The 24,120-nt window shown below is 42.5% G+C and overlaps 1 protein-coding gene across 4 annotated transcripts in view; it reads right to left on the bottom strand.

Annotated features, from left to right (window-relative positions):
* Positions 1–20,603, bottom strand: part of CDC27 (cell division cycle 27) — a 28,312-nt gene extending 7,709 nt beyond the window's left edge. For 2 of the 4 annotated variants that reach the window (XM_083410953.1, XM_083410955.1), the window contains exons 1-12: positions 20,009–20,458; positions 14,130–14,205; positions 12,420–12,567; positions 10,950–11,075; positions 9,621–9,718; positions 6,395–6,549; positions 6,073–6,284; positions 4,550–4,664; positions 3,082–3,197; positions 2,132–2,231; positions 792–999; positions 118–290 (exon numbers count right to left, since the gene is read on the bottom strand). In XM_083410953.1, the coding sequence (XP_083267079.1) occupies positions 118–290; positions 792–999; positions 2,132–2,231; positions 3,082–3,197; positions 4,550–4,664; positions 6,073–6,284; positions 6,395–6,549; positions 9,621–9,718; positions 10,950–11,075; positions 12,420–12,567; positions 14,130–14,205; positions 20,009–20,035 (1,554 nt within the window). In that variant the 5' untranslated portion in view covers positions 20,036–20,458. Of the gene's footprint in view, positions 1–117; positions 291–791; positions 1,000–2,131; positions 2,232–3,081; positions 3,198–4,549; positions 4,665–6,072; positions 6,285–6,394; positions 6,550–9,620; positions 9,719–10,949; positions 11,076–12,419; positions 12,568–14,129; positions 14,206–20,008 lie in introns of all 4 variants that reach the window. The other 2 variants (XM_083410956.1, XM_083410954.1) reach the window with 2 other exon arrangements.
* Positions 20,604–24,120: the final 3,517 nt, after the last annotated feature.

Raw genomic sequence — 24,120 nt, 5'->3', positions numbered from 1 at the left:
AACTAGGAACTGATGTTGCATAGTTCAAAGATGAGAGAGTAATCCAAATCTATGTTGAAAATACAGTACATTGGCAGGCATGCAGCACAGAATAGAAGCATTCCACATTACGCTCACCTGCATATATTCCGCAAGCTCAAAGTAAGCTCTTCCAATATGGCACAGTACCCAGCCCGTGTTGTAGTGGTGAGAAGGCAAATGACTCAGTATATGAATTGCTTCTTTACAGTTGTAAGAACACAAGGCTAAATAACCTTTCCCCATGTCACGGAGAAGGCTCATCAAACCTTCTAGGAGAAAAATGCAATAAATACACAGGAGAACAAAGGAGATTAAGAAAGTACAAGCCTAAAAACCCTATAGTTTCAAAAATGGAACATAGTCTCAAGAAGCCAAAATGAGAAATAGAAAATAAATAAAATGCCAGTATGTGGTCTAATGAACAAGGTGCTGACTAGGACCTAGATTCAAATCCTGACTCTGAGCCAAAGTTACACATTACAAGAAAGTGCTAACTGGATTATTCTATATATCTGCCAAAAATTGCAGTAAGGAGGTACGAAGAAGCATTCTTGGTTATTTGCTGCTATTACAGAATTCTCTTTCACTGGGAGAGTATAATGAACTTAGGCATCATTCTAACAGTATCAGAAAGGAAAATGGTTTTAAATGCACACTATTTTGCCATGATTCTAACTGCATTTCCCCCCTTGCTTTTGTCTTATTCTCCACCCCCAGCCTTTGGGGTGGCTTTACTACTACAAATGAATTCTTAGGAACAGTCCACACACCTGCTGCTGCTTTCTGTAACGTGAACGCCTGGATTTGTGGTGTTACGGAGGCAATCTTTCCTTCTGAAATGATGGACGAATCAAGTTTGGTGATTTCCAAACTGTCATTAATGTTTGGCTGTGTGATCCCTCCCTTATTGGTTTTACACTTTGTCTTTCGGTTTGCAATTTTGGGCGGAAACTTCATTTTTAACTTTTTACTATTTTCCTACGAGAAAAGAACAAATATATTTAAGAACTCGTTACCCTGCAACCAAAACCAAGCATAATATTCAGGGGCAGAAATCTAGATGTACTGTTCTTTCTGGAATTTGGATCACTAAACTGGAAGGGAGAAAAGGCAATCCAATCCAACCTCCTATCATATAGAAGAGCTCTCGAGTGACCTGTCTGCTATCCAGAACACAGTGTGCAAGAATGAGGGAGCAGCCATCAAACTAAGCATCAGCACACAGGGGTTTGGAAGAAACTTAGTCACATTTTAAGTATGATGTCTTTGAACTAGTCTGCGATTTTGTGCAGTACATATATATATATATTACTGAATACAAGATACCAAAAATGACGACACATTTATATAGCAGTATTAATCAGGTGACCAATGGGGTCTGTGATGCCCACAACAGCTTTGCATCCAGCTTCTATTCTCGTGCCCTTTGCTCTCATCTCCAGTGGGGAAAGCTGCATGAAAAGGAGTATTTGAGTTCAGTTCTGCATACCAAGCAGTTCTTACCCAATATGAGCTGCTCAACAAAGAAAAGAAATGCATGACTCTGGATAATGGTATAAAAACCCATGAGTTTAGGAATACTGGCAGAAAGTAGAACTGTTTGCAGAACATTTGCAAGTATGGCTTGAACACATGCTTTCTAGAAGTGATCTTCCCCATCAGGGAATAAGGGTAAAAATCCAAAACAAGAGGTTAGCCAGCTTTGACCAGGGATGGAGGAACAGATGGAGCAGCAGAAAAGGCCAGACCTCTATGATCTTTATAACTGAAGAAGCAAAGTGTTCTCTGTAATGGTATTCTTTTCATAGTTTACCATGATAATCTGTTTTGCAGCAAAAGCAGGGAATCTTGTAGCACCTTAAAGTCTGCCATATTTATTACGGCACATGGTTTCATGGTCTACAGTCTACTTGAAGCAGATTCTACGCTGAAATAAATTTGTTTGTATTCAATTTAGATTTGTAGCCCTCTTAAACATTTCTGCTTTTCATGTTAGCCCTTGTTAATTCCTTGTGATACTATTGCAATATACGGATTCTCCAACTGCTCTCCATCCACATATGAGATATCTGATCACCAAGGGCATCACAGCAGCTGGAGTCCCATTTACCTTTGTTGTAGAACTATCACTAGAGAATAGGCGTGAACTTCTTCGAGGCAGCACATTAGGTGGAGCAGCAATGGTTGGGCTCAATACCTGAGGGGTTGTACTGAAGAGAAAATAAACAAAACTTCTTAGTGCAACCGTCAACAACTCCTTGTGGAAATTAGGGCACGGATGGTATGCGCCCACCCCCCTCTTCTACTTAGACGTTCTAATGACTAAGTAGAAATGTGGGCAGTATGACAACAGCAAAAGAAAACGATGGAGAGAAACAATTACCTAGGAACAAGAAGACAATACCAGCAAGTCTGCCAAGGCAAGGCCCTAGTCTCACTATGGACTGGTTAGGCATTGTGGACCAATGATACCCGAGTGCTCTCTCTAGCACTGTTATCGTTGGACAGCCCCTGGTTTACTAGGGGCCTCCAGGCAATAAAACAAACTGTGACATAGCTGGGCCTTATTGTGTGAGCAAGTCAACATACACAGAGCGAATAATTGTGCCTATAATTGGCGGTGAAGAGGGTCTACTTTGTCACCTCCATGCCATCCTCAAGTATACAACTTAGGTCCAGGATACCTGGCAGGCTGCCTCCCCCAGTATAGCTCAAGCTGAGCTTTAGGATCTTCTGTGGAGACCCTGCAGGTAGTTTCATGACCAGTGAATTGTCACTTGGTGACAATGCAGAAGTGGACCTTCTTAATTATAGGACTCACCTTCTGAAATGCCTTCCCTCAGGTACACTGTGAAGAAGAGATAAGTTTTCCTGGACTCAACTTGATTTTTATTTTTATTTATGTATGTTTGCTTTAAACTAGTTTTTAGGAAATGTTATTGAATGTGATACTTTTATTATTTTTTAAGTAAGCTACATATGTAATTTTATTCTATGAAACATATAAAATGTTTATAAATAAATAAAATCATGATCCAGACGTAGGAAGACATTTCATACCTTGTCTGTGGGCCTGAACTCTGTGTTTGTGCAACAAGGATTGGCGTTACTTCCCGACTATTTCCGCTTTGTGAGAAGACTGACTTTGTTCCAGCTTGGCTTATTCTGGGGACAGTCTATATGTGGAAAAAACAGCACATCAGACATATGACAGTGTTATTAAAAACCACTGGTATTGCTACTTGCAACTCATAAAGCTAAGAGGAGTTATCTGCTAAAATATCAATAAATAATAATAGTAATATCCAGTCATTATGTGATCCAGAGTACTGCATAATTAACAGAAAATGGCATGTATTTCTAAACACCAGTGGCTATCTTATCACATTGCTAGGCAAAGTTTTCCCTTTTCCTCACACCATAGGCAGACCCAAGAAAACCTATTTCCACACTATATTCACTAGATCAAGGCAACTGTGCACAATCCTGTGCACTATTAATTCCAGTGAGATTTTTTTTGGGGGGTGGGGAAACATAAATTTATCACATACATTATCTCTAAACCAGGAAACAGACAAAGCAAAGTTATTTTGAATTAATCCACCTTTTTAGGAAGACTGAAATTTGCTAACCATCTCAATACTTGTGGCCAACATTGGGGCTGAAAAATAGTCAATGAAAATACTAATGCCTGATTCAACTGTCCATTAGCTTCCACACCAGTCTATGGAGAAGCTCCCATTTTATGTAGTAGAAGCACTGGACAATGACCAGACTGGCAAATAAAGCAACTAATACATTTAACAGACATTAACAATAGGAGACAATGGTGGTAACTTTTATAACAACATTGCAAAAGTTCTAGTTTTAAAGACAACCCTAGAAAATAAAATAAATATTTGCCGATATTAGCATTCAAATATATTGTCTGCAAAAGTTATTGTATCGGAGATGAAGCAATCAGACAGTGTCTCTCTGTGGTAAAGAGTTTGCCTGCAAAATAATTGGAGACAGGGCGCCAGCTTGCAATGGCGACGGGGGGTGGGGGCGCAGGGGGGAAATGTCACATGCGTGATGCCACGCATCCCAACGTCATGTGCATGACATTAGAATGCTGGGAGAAGCCAGGGGTGGAGCCAAATGCAGCAGCTGCATAGCTTCAATGGCCGGCGGCTCCTCCTCCTGGCACTGCTATCAGTGGGAGAATGCTTCAACCCTCCTTCCCCTCCACGGCAGGAGGAGGAAGAGAAGAAGAAACCAGGCACTGGTGCCGCTCCATGCTTTGGCCCCGCGCTCTTTGGAAAGGGAGGGGCAGACCCTCACCCCCAAGATATTGGGGAGGCCCAAAAGGGCTCGGCCCCCAGGAGCTGGTGCCCCTGACTGGAGAGCAAATACACAGAAACTGAACACCCATCAAGTTGCTTTGACAAAACCAAAGTTTCCTTCTTGTGACTTTTTAGAACAATTATCCAGATTTTTATATTTCCTTGCCTTCAATCTCACATGCACACCCTTGAATGCAAGGTACCTTCTTGGAAGGGGCTCCTGGAGGTGGCACATCAATTACTGAAGAAGAATTTGTGCAGTTTTGTAAATAGGATCCATCTCCCGGGCTAGGGGTTTCTAATGGCAAGATTCCAAAGCTGAGAAAACATACAAGAGTGTTTGAAAATATGCACGATTCCTCAAAGAGAGAAGTAAGTGGGCAAGGAGAAAAGAGAGAATCTTACTTTATAAACTAAGGACAAATTGCAGGGCAAAGGAATTTATAAGCCCCAGTGAAAATAAGTTTCTAGACAAACAGTTTCCTCATTGTTACATACACAAGCTTGAAGACGTAAAAGCAAGAAGTTCTAGTGGTCAACAATAATAAGGTATGTAAAAAGAAGCTCTAATTCTTTGAGGACAAACACACATTTTTCACATATAACCCAATACTTTCATATAATATTGCAGTATTCGTATACAGCTTGGTGGCATCAACCATGTTCAAAACAATGTGCATGTGTGGTTTTAAATAGAGGAAACTAACAAATTTATCACCAAAACAATCACATGTGGCATGTTAGGTCAAGAGGACAACTCTCCTAAGCATACCTTCATGCAATTCATGGTCAAGCAGGAAAGCCCTATGTGCTTGGGTCTCCCATACCAACACTTCATTCACTGTAACTTATTTTGTCAAATAGTGCTTCTAAATGCTCAGAAGCCCCACTTCTTATATCAATACCTGAAATGTAGCTATATTTTTCTATTACAGCAGTAACTACTAAAAAAACAATGTGAATCCTTCCAAATTAACAGACTCAGGCTGCAATTCTAAACTTAAAGCAAACCCCCCTGAACAGTGTGAGGCCTGCTTCTGAATAAACATGCACAGGACTGTTCTGATATTGCATCTTAATCATTTGTTCACTTCAGCAGAGGCATAAACACATGAAAGCAGGGGAGAATATAGAAATGGATGTTTTGTTTTATGCAGGCAGTGGCAGGACAAACTTTTCTGTCTCTGTCCAAGAGAATAAAAAGTGACACACATATCACTTAAAAATGGCAGCATTTATAAATCGGTGGAATAACATTTCAAGTCTCTCCAAACATTATCCTACTGACTTGAAAGCCACCAAAAGAGTGCAAAGGGAGTTCTTCTCAGAGAAATAGCTGAACCAGTGTTTGTCAGCAAATTCTACTCTATTAATTTAGGTCTTAATCAGACCTATGGATTTATCTACCACCCAGAAAATCTGGAAAGAATATGTAGTCACCAATTACTGCTGCTGTGAATGGTTATGGTTCTTGTACACATTTAAACTTTATATACAGATGTCACAGATCCTCTGGACCTCTAATATATCATAGCCCCTACTACAAAATATTTGGGTTTTCCTGCACCAATGTGTGTGACTATACATCTAAAATAGTGAGCTCTAATCCATGAAAGCTTATGCCACAGTAATTTTGCTAATCTTTACAGTTTCACAGGACTCTGCTGTTTTTCTTATAGCCATCTTCAGTAGGCAGCCTTGAGGATACTTCAGATTCTTTCTTTACCTTGGTGTTAATGGACTCAGAGCAGCTGGTCCACCCAGAAGACTCCGGCCAGTTTTTGGTTTGTTTTGAGCCTGTTTAGTTAAGAAGGCAGTTCCCGATCCAAGAGGTACAGCATCTGGTGAAATTACAGCCGAATCAATATAAGAGATGGAGGAATCTGTGTTGGAGGAATATTTAGAGTTGGAGGACTCCAGGTTGAGTCTGTTTAATTCCTGAAATAGAAAAAAAAATAAAATAAGAAAAAGCAGCACGCTTTTTTTTTTCTTCAGTGATCACTCCCAGTGTAAGCGATGATGGTAAAATATGGCCGATAAAAACTTACAAGCGTGTCTTGCGGCGTTTCCGTAAGAACTGTCTCTGGCTGCCTGTGGGTTATGCTGTGATTAGACACCACAGTTGTGCAGGTGTTAGGCAAGCAGCTGCTGAAGTTCTGTATAGAAGTTAACTTGAATGTTTGGTCAGGGTCTGGCTTTTCACCTTTGTGAATGAAGAGAAAGGGATTTGGGGTAAGGGAAAAGGCTTCTTTTCAATGTGACACAAATGAAGAGATTAAAATGTCATGTGTTGCCCCCCCCCCCAACAGCACAGCATGGAACTGCTGTCTGAACGTATTGCTACATGGTGCTGTTAACATCCATAGTTTAAAATGTGTTTTAAAAAAAGGTACCCATCAAGTATAAAAATTAGAGCATGGCATACATCTTCAGAAACACATCCTTAAATGCTTTTCACATTTTTACTGAAGACTTTGTGTTACAGGAAAGCTAGTAGAGACCTAACTGCTGATGTTACTATTTCCACCAGGGGGAAGCTATTTTACTATGCATCGCTAACAATACATGAAGTGCCAAGATCCATCTAGTCCTGTGTTAATCTTTCTCCAACAGTGATCAGCCAGATGCCTGCAGGTGGAGAGCTAGTCTAGGGTACACTGCACTAAACCAAGGGCTGGAAATCTATTTTGGGCCTTGAACAGATTCTGAATTTTTAGAAAGTGCTTTGGGCAACCCTGCCCTCAGTTGCTTCTCTCCCTCCAGTTTACTCTCCAACACAGAGAGATGGAGTGCACATACACTCACATTTTGCTTTTCTACCATATCTGAGTAAAAGTCAGGATCCAGCAGAATTGAAAAGGCCTTACTTTGCAAGCCATCAGATTAGAATTTACATTGGTAGGCTGTGTGGTAAAAATCACCGATACACTACTTGCCAGCACCTCAAAGGCATTAATTGAAGGCATGGATCTTCATGACTTTTTACAAAGTGTAAGACCATACAAAATTTCCAGTGTTTGCCTCCAAGTTACCATTCCATTCACAGATAATATTTTTCCTATCCTTCCCAAGCAGGTCTCATTAACTAATGCCTCCAGGAAGATCGCAAGTGGACAAGGTAGGAATGGCAATCACCTGTTGTTGGTTCCCAGTATTATGTGCAATGAAATGGATTTTCTCCAAATGCAGAAGTTTCATTTTGCTACTATGACTAATAAGCACTGACAAGTCTATCCTCCAAGCAATATCCTAGCAGGAGTTGTGCAGTTTGGAAGCATCATGATCTACTTAGTTTTCTTAAATTTACAGTCTAACACCAATGTGCACCTTTCATCTTGGGCCCTTTTATATAAATTATACATATTCCATAAAAATGAAATAACCAACCTAAACAGGGCTAACATGACTTTAAAAGTTTTCATCTTGCATTTTTAACACTAATCTGTCCAGACGAGAAGATGTCTAGCTTTACCTACATGTTATGCTAGTGGTAGCAGCAGCACTGCTTTAAGTCTTTCTTTGCATTTGAAGCAGAGGCAGAAGAAGATATGCATATATCTGCTTTTGTTTGTAAATGGCACAGATGGAAATGATGTACAGGACTTCAACCCATGGAGTTTCCAGAGGGCCAGTACAGTTTGCATCCAGCCCAGACACTCCAGAACATTACATTTCATGTTAACGTCTTCCAGGTTTTCCCCATACTCCTTTACACAACAGCAGCACACTACAACTGTTTTAAGAAGACCAAGATTACCATGCATCACAGGAACTCAAGAGCAGGCTGCAGCAACTGCCCTCTTCCACAACCCTATCAGTATTGGCAAGGGTGACTTATGGCCCACATCTTACACACCATGAACACAAATGACTGGCAATCCATAGCAAGATATTCCTAAATTTGGGCTGGCATACGTCCAGATCTTCCTGGACATTACTGGGATTTCGAAGGCGGAATTGACGTCTGGGGGGGAATGCTGAAGAATCGCGGTTTTTTTTAATTTTTTGTAAAAATAATTTTAAATGGGGTGTCCCCTAAAAAAGCTGAACAACATTTGGGGGGTCCTGGTTTTTACTTTTTGAAATATGGCAACCCTATCCTAAGTAGGCATAAACCTGAATGTTTGAGTCAGAAACTTGCAGGAGGCATGCTGTGATAGCACACTCAAATCAAAGAACAGCTCTGATGCAAGCTCAAGACAACTGTGAGACAACTCTTCCTGGCAGAAGCAAAGATTGAGAGGGCATCCGTGGGTTGCCTCCAGCCTGCAAATGCCACAAAACTCTCACCTTTCCGTCTGAAACATAGGCATGCATGCCCCTAGTACAAAAAACCAACGGAGGGGCCAAACAGCTGCACGGTACCAGCTTAGCCCTGGTACTGCCAATGAGGCTGTTATGCCCTGCTTGTGGCCCTGCCCCTTTTGCACCTGTCACAACAAAACTACTGCTTCAAGTCACTTCATGGTGAGATTGGCTCCAGGCAATGGGAAACAACTCAGGGGGGTTGAAGAACTCTTAAAAGATCAGCTGAAAACCTGGAACACAACATTTCTGTTTTGTTTTAAAGAGTCATATGCTGATAAAGTGGTAACATGGGGAAAGTCAAGTTTATGGGAAAAGGAAGATGAGATAGCATGAATTCTCAGGCTCCAGAGAAACCAGATACTGTGTCACTTTTCCAGAACAGGAAACCAACTGTGTGCTACCAAAACAGATTCCACAGTCTGGTTGGCAGGCACAGCAGCTGCCCAGTTTCACTTCGTATGATATATTTCATTTTAGTGTTTTTGAGGATCTGGTTCTATTTTACTTATCTATCCGCCAGTTCCTTGAGATGGGATACAATGAAACACCAAGTTTAAAAAAAATTCAGATTGTACAACTGGCTTCACCGCTGGAAATAAACCAGAAAGAACCCTGAAAGGCATGGATTAGACACTGGGATTTGAAATATACATACTCCATGCTTGTGTGGAATACATTAACAAAAACAATGAAGCCGTTTCTGAGGAGAGAGGAGGAAAAGCAACCAGAAGTATCCAGTCCCATTCTTGCTCAATCCCAGGTTCAACGGTAATCGCCAAGGAAAAGGTTTTTGTAAAAGTGTTTTCCACATCATACACTGCTGCCGTAAGAGAATTCAATTGTTCAGTAGACCTGGATGAAATCAGTGAGATGTCTCCTTATACCCTCCCTCCAACTCAAATCATGAATTCCAAAGGATGGCAAAGAACCCATCTATTCCCAGGGAAGGAGTTAAGCAAAACCTACCTATTTCACATAGTGATTCAAAAGGGGACCAGAGGAAAGGATTTAAACTAAGGCTCTTTTGGTAACATTCAGATCCTTTGGCAAGCCGATCTGTCTTGCTGTTAAGAGAGAAAGAGGGAGGGGGAAACAATGAGGAGAGATTCTGCAGGAAAATGAGAACAACGAGCTATTTCTACAGCTTGCATAAATAACCACAGAAATATCTCCTGCAATCAGCTACCATTATTTTGTTAGGTGGCATGGAAATGGGGGCATTTGTATTTTTCCAAACTGAGCAACTTGAGATCTCCCATACACCATATGTAAACTGTACATTTCTACATGGCTTCAGTAAAAACAACAGGAAAACCGGTTTTTGTTGTTGTTGTTGAAGAATGGTACTGCTTAAACTGCTTCACATCCATTCTGGAAGAGAATTTCTTACCTCAAAATGAGCAGGAAGCCCAAGGGAAGACATCTTTATCAATCCTTGTACTTTAGCACCAGGGACCAGCAAGGGTCCAGAAATATTCTATCCAGTGATGAGTACATGGTAGCTACTCTCTGAACCTGCACTGGACTCTGGGGGCATTTAGAAGCTTTCCAAATACCTCCAAACCAGATTGCAAGATCACAGACTACACCTTTCCCTAGGCTCTGCAAGAGGACAGTAGCACGCTCTGACCTCCTGGTTGGCTCTCAGTGCAGCTGCCAAAAAGCAAGCCTTCTTACTGCTTCAAATGCCTCTGAAGCTCAGAGGGATGTCAAGGATGAGATTTTGTCCCTTCTCAAAGTTGGGGAAAGGGAATGTTCAAAAGCAATAACAAATCTTGACTAGCTATTTGTGAGCCCAAAAAATATTGAAATGCAGGACAACAATGCAGCAGAGTAAAACTTGCAACTCTTCTTAAGGTCTTTGTGCAAGACTGCTCTTGTATTTTGAATTACTGACAGTCTTTAAAAGCTGGGAATGTGTTCATCCCGTAGGACATGATAGTTCTTAGGATGTGTATTCTAAGGAGTAGCAAAGTTCTGCAATAAGACAAAAAAAATTCTAAACTAAATATAGAGCTGCCTTATAAAATCAGGCCACAGGCCCATCTAACAGACTGGTCCTATCCCGCATAAGTAGATCTGCTCAAGAATAATTATATCAGCCTGTAGCTTTACATCACAAATGAAGGTGTTGATTCAGAAGTAATTTTTATGCTGCTTTTTGCTAAGGAAATTTGTATGTCTCCCAACTGAGGGCTAAGAACTGCGCACCTACAAGCAGCAGTGCAAAAACGTTTTGGGAAAAGGAGGAATCTAGGGGAGATAGCTTGTCCCTAAAAAAAAGAAAAGTCATACCAGTATACATGCCCCAGGAGCGAAAGCATGAAGCATGCAGAGTCACCAAACTCTGTCACAATGTCATCGTGGCTTTTCTGTTTGTTGAACACACCACCAGACAAGATCTGTTCTCCTTCTGCAAGTCTGTTTAAAGATAATAAGGTAATAAAAATTACAGAAGCATTGATGGTGTAGCCCAAACCAGTTCACAGCTCTGCCACAGACAAGGTGGGTGCTCTCAGATACACAACTCCCTCACATGGTTTTTGTGAGTATAAACACTTCAGATTATTTAAACATTCCACTCCACCTCCAACAATCTATCTTGCTTATCTAGCTCTAACATGATCTAGAAACAGAAGCCATTCTAGGCAGTGTATCTCTACATGTTGGGCCCACAAAAATGTGCACCCTATCAGTGGCACTGCTGCTAATAATGCATAGGGTAATCAGGATGTCTGTGTGGAAGCAAGCATCCCTGCTTTCAGGGACAAAATCAGCAATATGAATGGATCACTTACGGCATATCTGCCAGCACCAATTGGTTATGGATAAATCTGCCTTCTTTTTTTGAAAAACGAAACAAAAACATCGTTAATATTAACTTGATTTTGTCTGGTTTGTATGACAGAACATCCTGCAGTTAATTCAAAATTCACATCTGAAACCATGTGACCACCCCAGAAAAAAAAAGGGGGGGGAGCACGCAAGTGCAAGGCCTGTGGCTGCTCTCTCCCATTATGCTAAACCATGATGGTTTAGCTGGGCATCCAAACCAGGCCAATTTCTTTTGCACGGCTATGGGCAATGTAATGGTAGAGGTAAGCATGAAATCTTTGTCTCTGGCTCTTGCATGCTGTTTTCCTACTGGCCTCTCCTTTCTTCAACTTCATTGATATTTCCCATGCCTCCTCCTGTCCCCTGCTCTCTTCCTATCCTGCTCCCTTCGCTCAAAACACCCTGTCTCTAGATTCTCTGTTCTTTAAATTCCATACCACCTGGCTCTCCTGCCATTTGGCTCCCCATACTTCAGTAACCAAACACTTTCTTCATTAAATCTATGGTTTGTCAAAACTGTGTGGCTAACATATTCATCTTTAGAAAATCCATGAAATCACAACAGCTCAGTGAGAGAAATTTGCTGATGACAGGCATCAAAAATTTATCAGTTTCATAGGACTGTTAAGTGCCCCCAGATGCTTAACACTTACAGCTCATCTAATTTAGCATTTTAAAAGTCCTAGCTGGACACTTGTATAAAATTTCATTCTTGATCTAGGAAGAAATTTCTATATTTTTTCACCATTTCCTTTACAAGACCTTCAGCATGTTTAGTGATTTCTAGCACACTGGCCACATCTGAAAGTGAAAATGAATTTCATTATGCTATTATCCCAAGAACTGATGGGACAATAAATGGCATCGGACTCTCTTAAAAACATTAACTACAACTTCCAGCAGCACCAACAAATCAATAAGACAACTTACTTGCTGAGGTCAACACAGCACTTGGCAAGCAAATATTTACACTGTGGGGTGGTACAACTGTGTCCTTTAAGAAGCCTGTATGCCTTGTATGCTTTTCCTGAGCGATAGTAACAGGTTGCCAATAGGAACAGGGCATCTTCTGAGTGCACTGAAGAAACGGGTGGGGTGGAGAACATTAAGATCCATCATTTAAACCTCTGAGTGCAAACAGTTTATCTATCTATTCCTGGCCATAAAAATATATTTCCAATGTCAAAGAGAACTGAAGGATTAGTAACATCAATTATAATCTTTTACTAGCTAGTTAGTGCATAGAATCTCTGTGCATCCGCATCTTATGAGGGACAATAAGATCTGCTGTATAACAGACAACCACTGATGTACTTCAGCCTATTCAAGGTTAAGAGGTGTGCAGTGATTACAACCAATGGATTAAGTTTTTAAAACATATTCCAGGTACTCATAGACTCAACCCCTTTAACCAGGTGCTATTAGTATCGGTCTCAAAAGCCCCCCCTGCCACTTGTGGCCATGCCCCTTTTCAAAAGGAGCAGATACAAAATATTTTAATAAAATAAAGAAAGATATCCCTAAAGTTGTCATTTGGAATTAAGGAGCAATACTTTCTTCCAAACAGAAGGCAGAGCTCCCAAACTAGAATCCTGACACACCTTTTAAAAATAAAAATTAAGCAGTGTCTCCACCTTCCCTGATAGCAGTCTTAAAATATAGTTCAATTTTTTTAAAAAACGCATATTTCATTTTTTTATTTAACCATTTAAGCATATTGTAAGACATACATACCACTAGCCAACTTTTTGTTGACACTCTGCACCTAACCATACCTGCTTATTTACAATACAGTCATACCTCGGGTTAAATATGCTTCAGGTTGAGCGTTTTCAGGTTACGCTCTGTGGAACGTAACAGAACGTGTTACTTCCGGGTTTTGCTGCTCGCGCACGTGCAGACGCTCAAAATAATGTCATGTGCATGTGCGGAAGTGGCGAATCACGACCCGCGCACACGCAGACGCGGGTTGTGTTCGCTTCAAGATGTGAACAGGGCTCCAGAACGGATCCCGTTCGCATCCAGAGGTACCACTGTACAGGTGTACCTTGGAAGTCGAACGGAATCCATGCCAGAAGTCCGTTTGACTTCCAAAATGTTCAGAAACCCAAGCACGGCTTCTGATTGGCTGCAGGAAACTTCTACAGCCAATCTGAAGCCACGGAAGCCCCATTGGACATTCTGGTTCCAAAGAATGTTTGCAAACCAGAACACTCATTTCCAGGTTTGTGGCATTCGGGAGACAAAATGTCCGAGTACCAAGGCGTTCAGGATCCAAGGTACGACTGTACTGACATCCACCTATAGCCTAATGAACAACGCAGGATCCAAACTACAAGAAAGAAGATTCCACCTCAACATTAGGAAGAACTTCCTGACAGTAAGAGCCGTTCGACAGTGGAATTTGCTGCCAGGGAGTGTGGTGGAGTCTCCTTCTTTGGAGGTCTTTAAGCTTGACAACCATATGTCAGGAGTGCTCTGATGGTGTTTCCTGCTTGGCAGGGGGTTGGACTCGATGGCCCTTGTGGTCTCTTCCAACTCTATGATTCTATGAAATTCTATTCTAAGAAATTGAAGCTCTTCAAAATACACAGATAAATTCACAAAAAGTGCAGACCAGTAACCACAGCGGATGCATACCTTCTGCATACAATCTCTCTGCCAGGAACACGGCATCCCGGTAAGCATAGTGGTTAAGTGCCTGCCATATAGCGGCCTGTATGAAAAGGGTGGGGAGGAGGGAGAGAGAAAGGAAGATTAGCACTATAAACCAATACTAAATGCACAGAAAAACAAAACTAAAAAATAAACACTTTTCTATCTATCTTGTATCTCTTCCCTTGCTGATTATTGTCCTTCCTGTTCCCAAATATTCATTATTTCACAATATATTATTCTACAACCCTGAACAGCATTTTATCTGGGAATATTTCTACTCCTCTGTCGGTGTCGACTAGAAGGGCCTACACTTCATTTCAGAAGTGTGTCCAATCAATTACCCTCAACAAACCTATTTCCACCATTATAACACATTACAAAAATCAAGGACACCACATACATTTATTAACTACGTATAAAGTGTTTGTTGGAAAATTCACTTTGTCAGGGATTGAAAGACCACATAGGACACACAGCAGGTAGGCAGGTGTTTCAGCCACATATATTCACATTACCCCCTTAGCTATTATGGTTACTTGATTTTCTTCTCCTTTTAAAGAAAGTGCGATAAAAGACTACTTTGGGGGTATTTTGCAAGAATGACCAGATTTTGTAATCTATGCATAAACTAAAAATTCTAAATTCACTAGCATAAAACATGAAGTTGTGCCTCCTACACTAGAGTATCACAAGAAACTGCAAGTGTGGCTACAGCTGGAAGACAACAAATGTTAACATTTTCTCTAAATACCCAAGAAAAAATTAAAATAAGGCAGAATAGGACTTAGCATACCAATTCCAAGAAGGGTTATAGAAGTACAGTTAAGAGCTACCAATAGTACTGTCCAAGTACTGGATGGTCCAAAGTAACATAAAAAGAAAGCCAAACATTTCAAGAATAATGCAGCTGAAATCACAAGAAAACTTAAAGGTTCTTTTAGCGTGTGCAGTTGAAATGAAACACAAAGATGATTTGGCTGACATGCTCTCCTCCTGTCCTTGAGGCAAATGTTAACAAAAAAGAAAATGGGGGGGGGGGGGATGAAAAGGAAGGGGAGGGGAGCACAGACAAATAAGATCACAGTATGTTTTATGATCCAGGGATAAAGATCATATCAGATCAACTCAGATCTTTAGGCAAAAAACAGGGCACAAATGTGTTAAGATATCTGTACCCCACATTCCCACTTTTAAAATGGAGGCGCTCAAAGTAGTATACATGACAAATCAATAAAAGCAATAAATTGATTGCATTATACAAGAAATACTAACAAGTCCATAAGAATACTTTTTAAACCAGCAATTCAAGAATTAAAGCTAACAGTAAAAAAACAGCCAAGACTAGAACAAGGAGAATTTTTCGTGCATAAATTAAAAGTTTGCCCGAAAAGAAACTCAGTGATGGAACACTGGCAAAGCTATAGCAAATGAACCTGCCAAGGCATGGAGTTTCACATTCTGAATAAATAGCCTTCCCTCATATCCTCACTAATAATACTCTCAGAAGGTTAAGGGATGTGCAAGAAGGCCTCACAACATGATCTGAAAGGATGGGCACATCAGTAATGGTGGAGGACATCCTTTAGATATTGTACAGGCAGCAACCGTGTTAGCATGTCCGATACGTGCACAATTGTACCAAACCCGGAAGTGCCCTGAAAAGTCACAAAAACATCACCAAAGGGGGCGGAACGGGGTGGCCTTCCATGGCCCCGCAGATGTGTGCAGGGGTCCAGAACGTAATCCCTGCGCAAACCGTTCGCTGCCTATGTCCTAAGTCCTCAAGAGCTTTAAAAGGCATGCCTAGCACCATGAATTGCACCACAAAATAGACTAGTAGCTAGTGCTGTAGATATAACGGTGTGACATGTTCCTGAATTCTGGCACCAGTCAGAAGTCCTAAAGCAACTTTTCCACTAGCTTGTTTCCAAACAGTCTTCAAGGGCAGTTCCGAGTACAGTAATTCAGTGTAAGACATGATGTGACTATGAGCAGGTCCACTCTGGTGCAGTTGGCAGACCAGCTGAAGCTGAGCAATTGTGTTCCTCACCACAGACACCTCCTAGGCATCCTAAAGCAAGGCTCAGCTTTGTAGCAGTGCAAATCTGATTTGTTAAGGAGCATGCAAGTTCTTTGAGAACTAGGGATGTAAGGAGGAAGCAATTTCTGTCCCATCCTGTGCTCACCACAAACAGCACTGATTCTACTCCACTACAGTTCAACTTGCATTAAAACCTATATTATTGATCTCACTATCTGCTGCGGCCAAAACTAACATACTTAATTATGTACTTAGTTTCAATGCATTTCAATGGAAGGAAAACATCAATAAACAATGTAGGAAACAATTATTTATTTATAGAACATTTGCAGTCTTGCATGATTTCCATCCTTCACCCCAGATGAGCATGCAAATTGACGCAATTTCTACTCCCATTTTGAGTTTCCAACATAATTTTTCGATGTCCCTATCCAGAGCACACTGACACTCACTGGTTCAGTTGGCAAACTAATCAAGAGCACTTCTGACTTGTCTAGATTGTGTTGCAACTTGTTTGTCCACATGCAACCCATCACTGATCTCAGACAACAATTCAGGACCTGCCCGGCCCTGTAGGTAAGATCATACAGAGTTGTGCATCATTCACATATTACTGATGATAACCAACACCAAACACAAATAATTTCTGAGAAGTTTCACGCTGATACTAAATAGGGACATGATGGAATACTGTGGGACACCATAGGCCCCAAACCAAGTCACTGAACAGATGCCCCCACTTCACTATCTTCTGTAATCTGCCCTCTGGGAAGGACCAGACCCACTGTAATATGTACCCCTATAACCCACCCCAGCAAAGTGACCCTGGTCAATGGCATCAAAAGACAATCATCCAGCAGACCCAAAACAGATGCACTGCCCTTGTCTAGTTAAGAAACACAAGAAGCTGTCTTATAATTGGTTCATCTAGCTCAGTTTCGTCTACACTAACTGGCAGAGGCTGTCCAGGATTTCTGACAGGGCTGTTTCCCAGGCCTACCTGAAGAAGCGATGAGCTGAACCTAGCACTGTGCAGATGTACTATCACTGAGCTACAATCATCCATCAAAGCTATCAAACCCATTTACGTTCCAAAACCAGGATGGAACCCACAATGAAATGGATCAAGATAATTAGTCTCCTTCAGCAAATCTTCGAGGTAGGCCACCAAAACATGCTCAAACATCTTACTAAAGAATGGAAAGTGGACATTGCCCTGTAATTGGCCAACACAATGAAATCTAGAGTGGGCTTCTTTAGCAGAAAATGTACTACACTTTCTAAGCTATATGACGTAGCTTCCTTCCCGCCTCCTGCTCACTAACTCAGCCAATCCTCCTTGGATGCCAAGATGTGCAAAGGTCATATGATCAACTGAACACTCCCAAGAATCCTGTACACATTCCATAACGAAATAACAAACCGTTGCCAGAAAAACAGCAAGTGGATCTATCAATGAGTTCAAATTTGACTCGACAATCATTGCATTGCCATTGGCTCCTCAGAAAAACAAAAAGTCAACCTGGCTGTTTGATATGAGAAAGGACACTCAGAAACAACTGTGTCAATGGAAAAGCATTTCCCCATTCCAGAGGTCAACCAGAGTCTCAGCAAGGCTGTCCATCAAAATCCTCTTGTAAAGAACAGATTGGCAAAGGCTGACTCTCATACCTTTCAAGCAACTGCCTATGCCCTGCAGTATGACAGCCACAGTGGTATGGACACTTTAAGTTAGACTGAATGCTTACTTGGGCGCATTGCTAAATACATGCTTGGCAGCTGCCCACAATTCTCAGTGGAGACCTGACAAAATATGAGCACAAGCATCTTTGGCATAACCTTTTCCTTTGGCATAACTTTTGGAGGTCACAGTGAAAGAAGTGAGAGAAGAGGACATTTCTAAGATTTTTCATCTTAACAGGAATGCATGGTTTTACCTTGCTCAGCTCTACATAATAAATAATCAGAGAGTCATTTTACGTCAGCTTTGAAGGTGCTTTCACCTTGCCATTCAGAAAAGATGGCACTGAGTTATAAATAATTAAATGAGGAAGAGTACAGAGTAAATAAGGAGACCGTGCAACAAAATAGAGAAAATGCATTATATGGAATATGTGCACATGGTATCAAATGGAGTTAGAATATTTGTGGGGCTGGAGGGAAGAAAACCCTATAGGATTAAAAGAACATGAGAGAAGAGAACAAGAGGTCAGCACTGTTGTAATAAAGAAGGGGAAGGCAGAGTACAGTCATACCTCATGTTACGTCCGCTTCATGTTCCGTTCTTTCAGGTTACGTCCCATGGCGACCCGGAAGTACCGGAAAGGGTTACTTCCGGGTTTCGCCACTCGCGCATGCACAGACGCGCAAAATGACGGCACGCGTATAAGCAGCAAATCACAACCCCCGTGTGCACAGAGAAGCTGCTGCGGGTTGCGTTCTTTTCATGTTGTAAATGGGCCTCCGGAACAGATCCCGTTCGCAACCAGAGGTACCACTGTACACTGAAGATTTTAAAAATCCCAGCTGCCTAGTCAGCTAGGCTTCTAACATTTGGATGACACACCCTAATGCCTGCAGATTGGTCCGACTCCATCCAGATATGTCACCTGAAGATCTCATCAAGGCTTCTGGACTCATGAAATATCGTTCCAATCTGGCCCTAGTCAGTTTTCTTTCTGCAATGGAGGAGCTGAAAACATGTGGATGTCTTTAGATAATTGGAGAATGTTATGCTCCATATAGGCAGGACCTCCTCAACACAACCCCAGCTCAACAAGAGCTCTTCCAGGTAGTGTTTTCTGGAGGGAGAAACCAGTGTTTGTATGTTAACATTCTGATTGTCAAAGATGACAGGGTAGGGGATAACAGGAGGAGATCTAAGCATGGAATACAAGTGTGTAAGAGAAGAGTCTTCATGGGAAAAGTGAAGAGAATAAATAGTTATATGAAGCAGAAGGAAAGAATATCTGGGAAGAGCACCTCGTTTGTGTGCAAAAGGTCCCAGGTTCAATTCCCTGCATTTCCAGGCAGAACTGGGAAAGACCTTGGCCTAAAATCCTGGAGAGCTGCTGCCAACAGGCAACACTGTATAACCCAATGGTCTGACTTGGTAGGAGGCAGCTTCCAGATCCCCAATGCTCAGCTCCCTGGAAGGAAGATCACTGGGTGTCCCATGTAAATGCATGATATTCGTATGACTTATTGCAGTATATGTTCTAAGGAGAGAAAGGGCGACTGATTGAACAGGGGTCCTTACTGGGAAGATGAAGTGGTGGGGGGGCGGGGAGAAGAGAGACTGAAGAGGGCTGAGAAGAGGGGATCTCTCTTAGGAAGGAGCAGTCAGCTAATAATGCTGGGGGGGGGGCGAATCAGTGGTAATTCTTGGGGTAGGTGGGAATGCAGAGAGGGTGGCTGGTGGGAGATTTAAGGATCTGGAAGGAAATGGGGTTTATCTGAAAACAACACCACATGGCACGTTCCAGGGAAAGGAGTGGGGGGGGGGGAGAATGACAAAATTCGGGGGGGAGACGCGTGAACAAGTGTGTGTGCGCGACACCCACAAAAGGGGGGGGGCGTTAAGGAGAGTGAAATTTTAAAAGGAGAAACCCCTCCCCCCGCTCCCAGCAGAAAGGGGTTTTTTGTTTGCTTGTTTGCTTTGCTTGATTTTTTTTGGTTTTGCAAAGGGAGCCCTTGCTCTGTCAGGGCAGAAAGGAGAGCGGGCAGGAACCCAACTGCTCCCCTTCCGTCCCCTCCCACCCTGCCTGCCTTCCTTCCCCCGCTCCCCCATATACAGGCCCATCGCCACCGGGGTCCTTACCTGGACGGGTTCTTGCAGCACAGTCATCCTGCCCCGGCTCCCCCCTCAGGGACAGGCCCCGGATGAGGGAGGTGGGGAGAGGGCGCCCCCTCTCTCCTCTCCTCTCCTCTCCCCCTCCTCCTCCTTCCTCCTGACAGACTCCGCCTCAGTGGGTGACGCGGCGGCGGCGGCGGCCCGGACCCCGTCTCATTTAAACTGGTAGCGACCGTTAACCGGGCCGTGGAGGAGGGAAGCGAAAGGAAGGGAAGGCCCCGGCCCGTCAGGAGCCGAGTCTTCCCGAGCGGCAGGCGGAAACACCCGACGGCGTGGACCTCTTCCTCTCTTTCTCGAGCGGCGACGGAGAACGGCCCGAGCGGACCCGAAGGCCTGGAGCTCTCTCCGCTTCTTCCCGAGCGGCGACGGAAAGGAGCCGAACACACCAGTCTGATGCTCCGCCTCCTTCCCGAGCGGGTGACGGAAGGGGCTCCCGGACGTGCCCGAAGAGCAAACTTCCTTTTCCACGGCTCTTGACGGAAAGAGCCGAAAGAAAGCGAAAGCACGCGCGGCGTCGAATTGGCCGGCTCGGCGGAAATCATCCAAAACTTCACCCCGCTTCCTCTCGGCTGTTGACGGAAAGAGCCGAAGCGGCCCGAAACAATCCTTGATTTGAGGCGAGAGGGGTGACCTCCATCATGAAACTTATTCTCAAGTATTATCAGCTCAGAATTTGGGAAGAATATACTGTGGGGGAAGTTCATACCTGGAATAGACGAGAAGCTGGCTGCTCTCTGAGATTTGTGTTCTCACTGATTTTGTTTTTAAGGGAAATATTTCCTTTGACCTCTTAAAGAAATATTTCCTTAAAAGTAAACAAAAACAAAGAAACCCCAACACTGATGAAAGTACTGTATGGAGAATTTCTGCTGAAGCCTCTGAATCTTCTTTAAATTTTTTAAAATAAAATTTATTTTTGCAGGAATAACTTTATAAAGGACTGAACTGCAAACAGATCAAGCCAGAGTACACTACATATGTAGGTGCATGGTGTTTCAAAATACAGTGTGAAATCAGAGGACAAAATTGCAGCTTATTCTTGGAGCAAAGAGATGGGCAGCAATTCTTTCATCTGGGCTAGTGGGCTTGATCCCTGTCTGTTTCAGTTGCCCTATATATATGTACATGGGTCCCTTGTATCTAGTAATAGATATAAGGTTGGGAGGTGTGTGTGCTTTTTTAAAAAACAGCTGCCTTGATCAGTACGTAACATCAGGAAAAGTACATATTAATAAATAGTTCCCCTCCAGAACAGTGTCTTATTGTGGGTGTATTCTGAAACGTGTTCTTTACATAATAATAGTGCAATAGTGCTGGGTATATTAGTTGTTCTGTGTTGCTTCCCCAATGAAAAGTTACGGGATTTCACACACACACACAAATACTGTGGTACCTCGGGTTACATACGCTTCAGGTTACAGACTCCGCTAACCCAGAAATAGTACCTCGGGTTAAGAACTTTGCTTCAGAAATCATGCTTCGGCGGCGCGGCAGCAGTGGGAGGACCCATTAGCTAAAGTGGTGCTTCAGGTTAAGAACAGTTTCAGGTTAAGTACAGACCTCTGGAACGAATTAAGTACTTAACCTAAGGTACCACTGTAAATTGCAGGAAACGAAGCAGCATGACTGACTGCCCCATCACTTTTACAGTGCAAATAGTGTTGAAAGTGCAGTCACATATGGCTGCCCTGACAGCATCATAAAAGGGATATCCAGAAGGGCCCTTAATCTGTGTTGGCGAAGTGTGCTGAACAAGGAGATTTGTACAGTCAGCATACTCTCCCTGTTTCTATCTAAACTTGAATTGTGGATCAGACATGGATCAGACACTTCTAGGAACCAAACTTGGCCTGGCTAGCCTCCTCCACCCCCTTTCTTCATCTCTTTCCCTGGACTGCATGGATGATGCCACCATCCAAACCATCTTTGGTATGGCGTTCTTTCTTAATCTTAGGCAGCAGGACTGCCACCATCAGCTCTCCTTGGGCAAGGATGCTATTTTTACCTCACTTCAACCCCCCTGAGCCATACCCCACCCTGGGAGCCGGGGAAGAAAACTTTAAAAGGAAGCAGCCAGGCACTGGCCATTGTCCTGGGAGGATTCACCTAGATTAAATTTCTATTTATATAGACCTTCTCCAGCAGTGGTGGGTGGTTATGACGAAAGGGAGAACAGCTGGTGTCAACCAAAGCTTTTTATAAAACACACTGTGTGTTTCTAAGACCACCTATCTTCTGGGAGAAGCTGTGTCCTTAGTAGGCCAGGCAAGAGGTGCAATTTTGGGGTAGCCGCAAAGCCATTCAGGTGCAGGGCCTAGGCATTGTTGGGTACCCAAGGAGGGGCCCAACACCACTCTCTGGAGATCACCAGCCCTCAGCCTCTTTGCTCTTGCTGCCTGTGTTCACCTCTGAGCATGTCAGCAATGACATGAGCGAGGAGCAAAGCATCTCTCCCTCTGGGTGGTTATATAGATTGGACACAGAGGAGCAGCACAAGTGAGTGGTCAGCAGTGTCTTGGAGCGGGACCCTCAGAGCGTGTGCCTATTGAGGGCACCATACCCAAGGCTCCCCCAAAACCTGGAACCAGCACTGGTCAAGTGGTCCAATTTATATAGTCAAGGTAGTGGCACCACTAAAGTGACCCAATGCCCATGGAAGACCTTATCATAATGGAGTCATGACGATTGATGATTGGCATGTCTGCACCAATTTAACAAGAACAGACATTGTATTTTATCCCTACAAAAACAAAAGGCTCCAGATTCTCTTCTTAAAACACCATGATACTTAAATTGATTGTGTGTGCTGATTGTGTGTGTGGGGGGGGAAATATTGAAATTTCAAAAAAACTGTCCAGATGTATGCTGTAAAAATAAGTAATAAATTCACAGACGTAGTGCTTTTTAAAAAAATAACCAAAGGTTCCCTATACACAATTAATTTTAATTGGAGTAAATATATGACTAGATGCAGCCAAGGCCCCAAAATTGTAGCAGGTGAATGTTATACTGCCACCAGAAAAATACACTGTTTCATGTACAGAAACGTAATCCACTCATATTATACCAACACTGATATCTCCTGTCAGTAGTAATATTGATGTAATATTTGTAATGTAATATTAATGTACTAATATTAAAGTAGTAATAATGGAGAATGGATGCCCCGCTGATGTTACTGATTTACTACGTAAATTCTAAGTAGTATTAATTTTCTCTGCTACATTGTGCCTCTGCAGCAATAGCACTGTGTCCTTTGGGATGCATCTCTCATCATGTGCACAGTGCAGTAAAAATGCCAGGCGAAAAAAAGGCAGCAAACCCAAAGATCGCTGTCGCTCTGCATGATCTCAGAAATGTGCATCTGCCACTTATCCCTGCTCTTGCATTCCTCTCTTCCTGTGCTGACAGTTAAACCTGGTCCACCCCCCCTTCAAGTGTCATTATTTTCAGGTGGGGCTCAATCACATACTGTACTGTCAAATTCAGGTTGTGCAGTTATAGTTGGTTGGGAGGTTCCCCAAAAGACAGGACAGAAGCAGACGTAGAAAACCCACTGGGAACATAGCCGTCAACTTTTCCCTTTCCTTGTGAAGGTATCCTATTCGGAAGAAGGGAATTTCCCTTTAAAAAAAGGGAAACGTTGACAGCTATGACTGGGAAGTGTGAGATAGCATTTGTTTAAGTATAATGTTATCTAACCTTTCCTGCAAGCAAATCAGAATTAATGCTCATTGAAAAGCCAGTTTTGTCAAATGTCCCTGCAAAAAGATCAGGATGAATGTTCAATGAACAGGTCATCTGGAAGCACCCACAGAGGTTTCCTCCTGTGTAAATAGGTAGAAGATTGCAGCCTTAATCACTTCTGTTCCTGTTATACCAGGACAGGGCGAACACTACTGTAGTTGAAAGTTTCCACAAATAAGGAGACACCAAGGGACCATGTATAGGACCACTCTTTTGTTCTTTGTGGCAGTGACATTCAGGAAGAAGGGGTCATCTTTCAAGTGATGGAGTGGCTTTTAGGGGAAAAGTATATATTGAGCTCACTGAAGTTCAAAATAAAATTTAGGCAAAAG

Source organism: Podarcis tiliguerta (genome assembly GCF_965153285.1).
Source record: "Podarcis tiliguerta genome assembly, chromosome: 13".
NCBI classification, from domain to species: Eukaryota; Metazoa; Chordata; class Lepidosauria; order Squamata; family Lacertidae; genus Podarcis; species Podarcis tiliguerta.
This window is presented reverse-complemented; position numbering and strand designations above follow the sequence as displayed.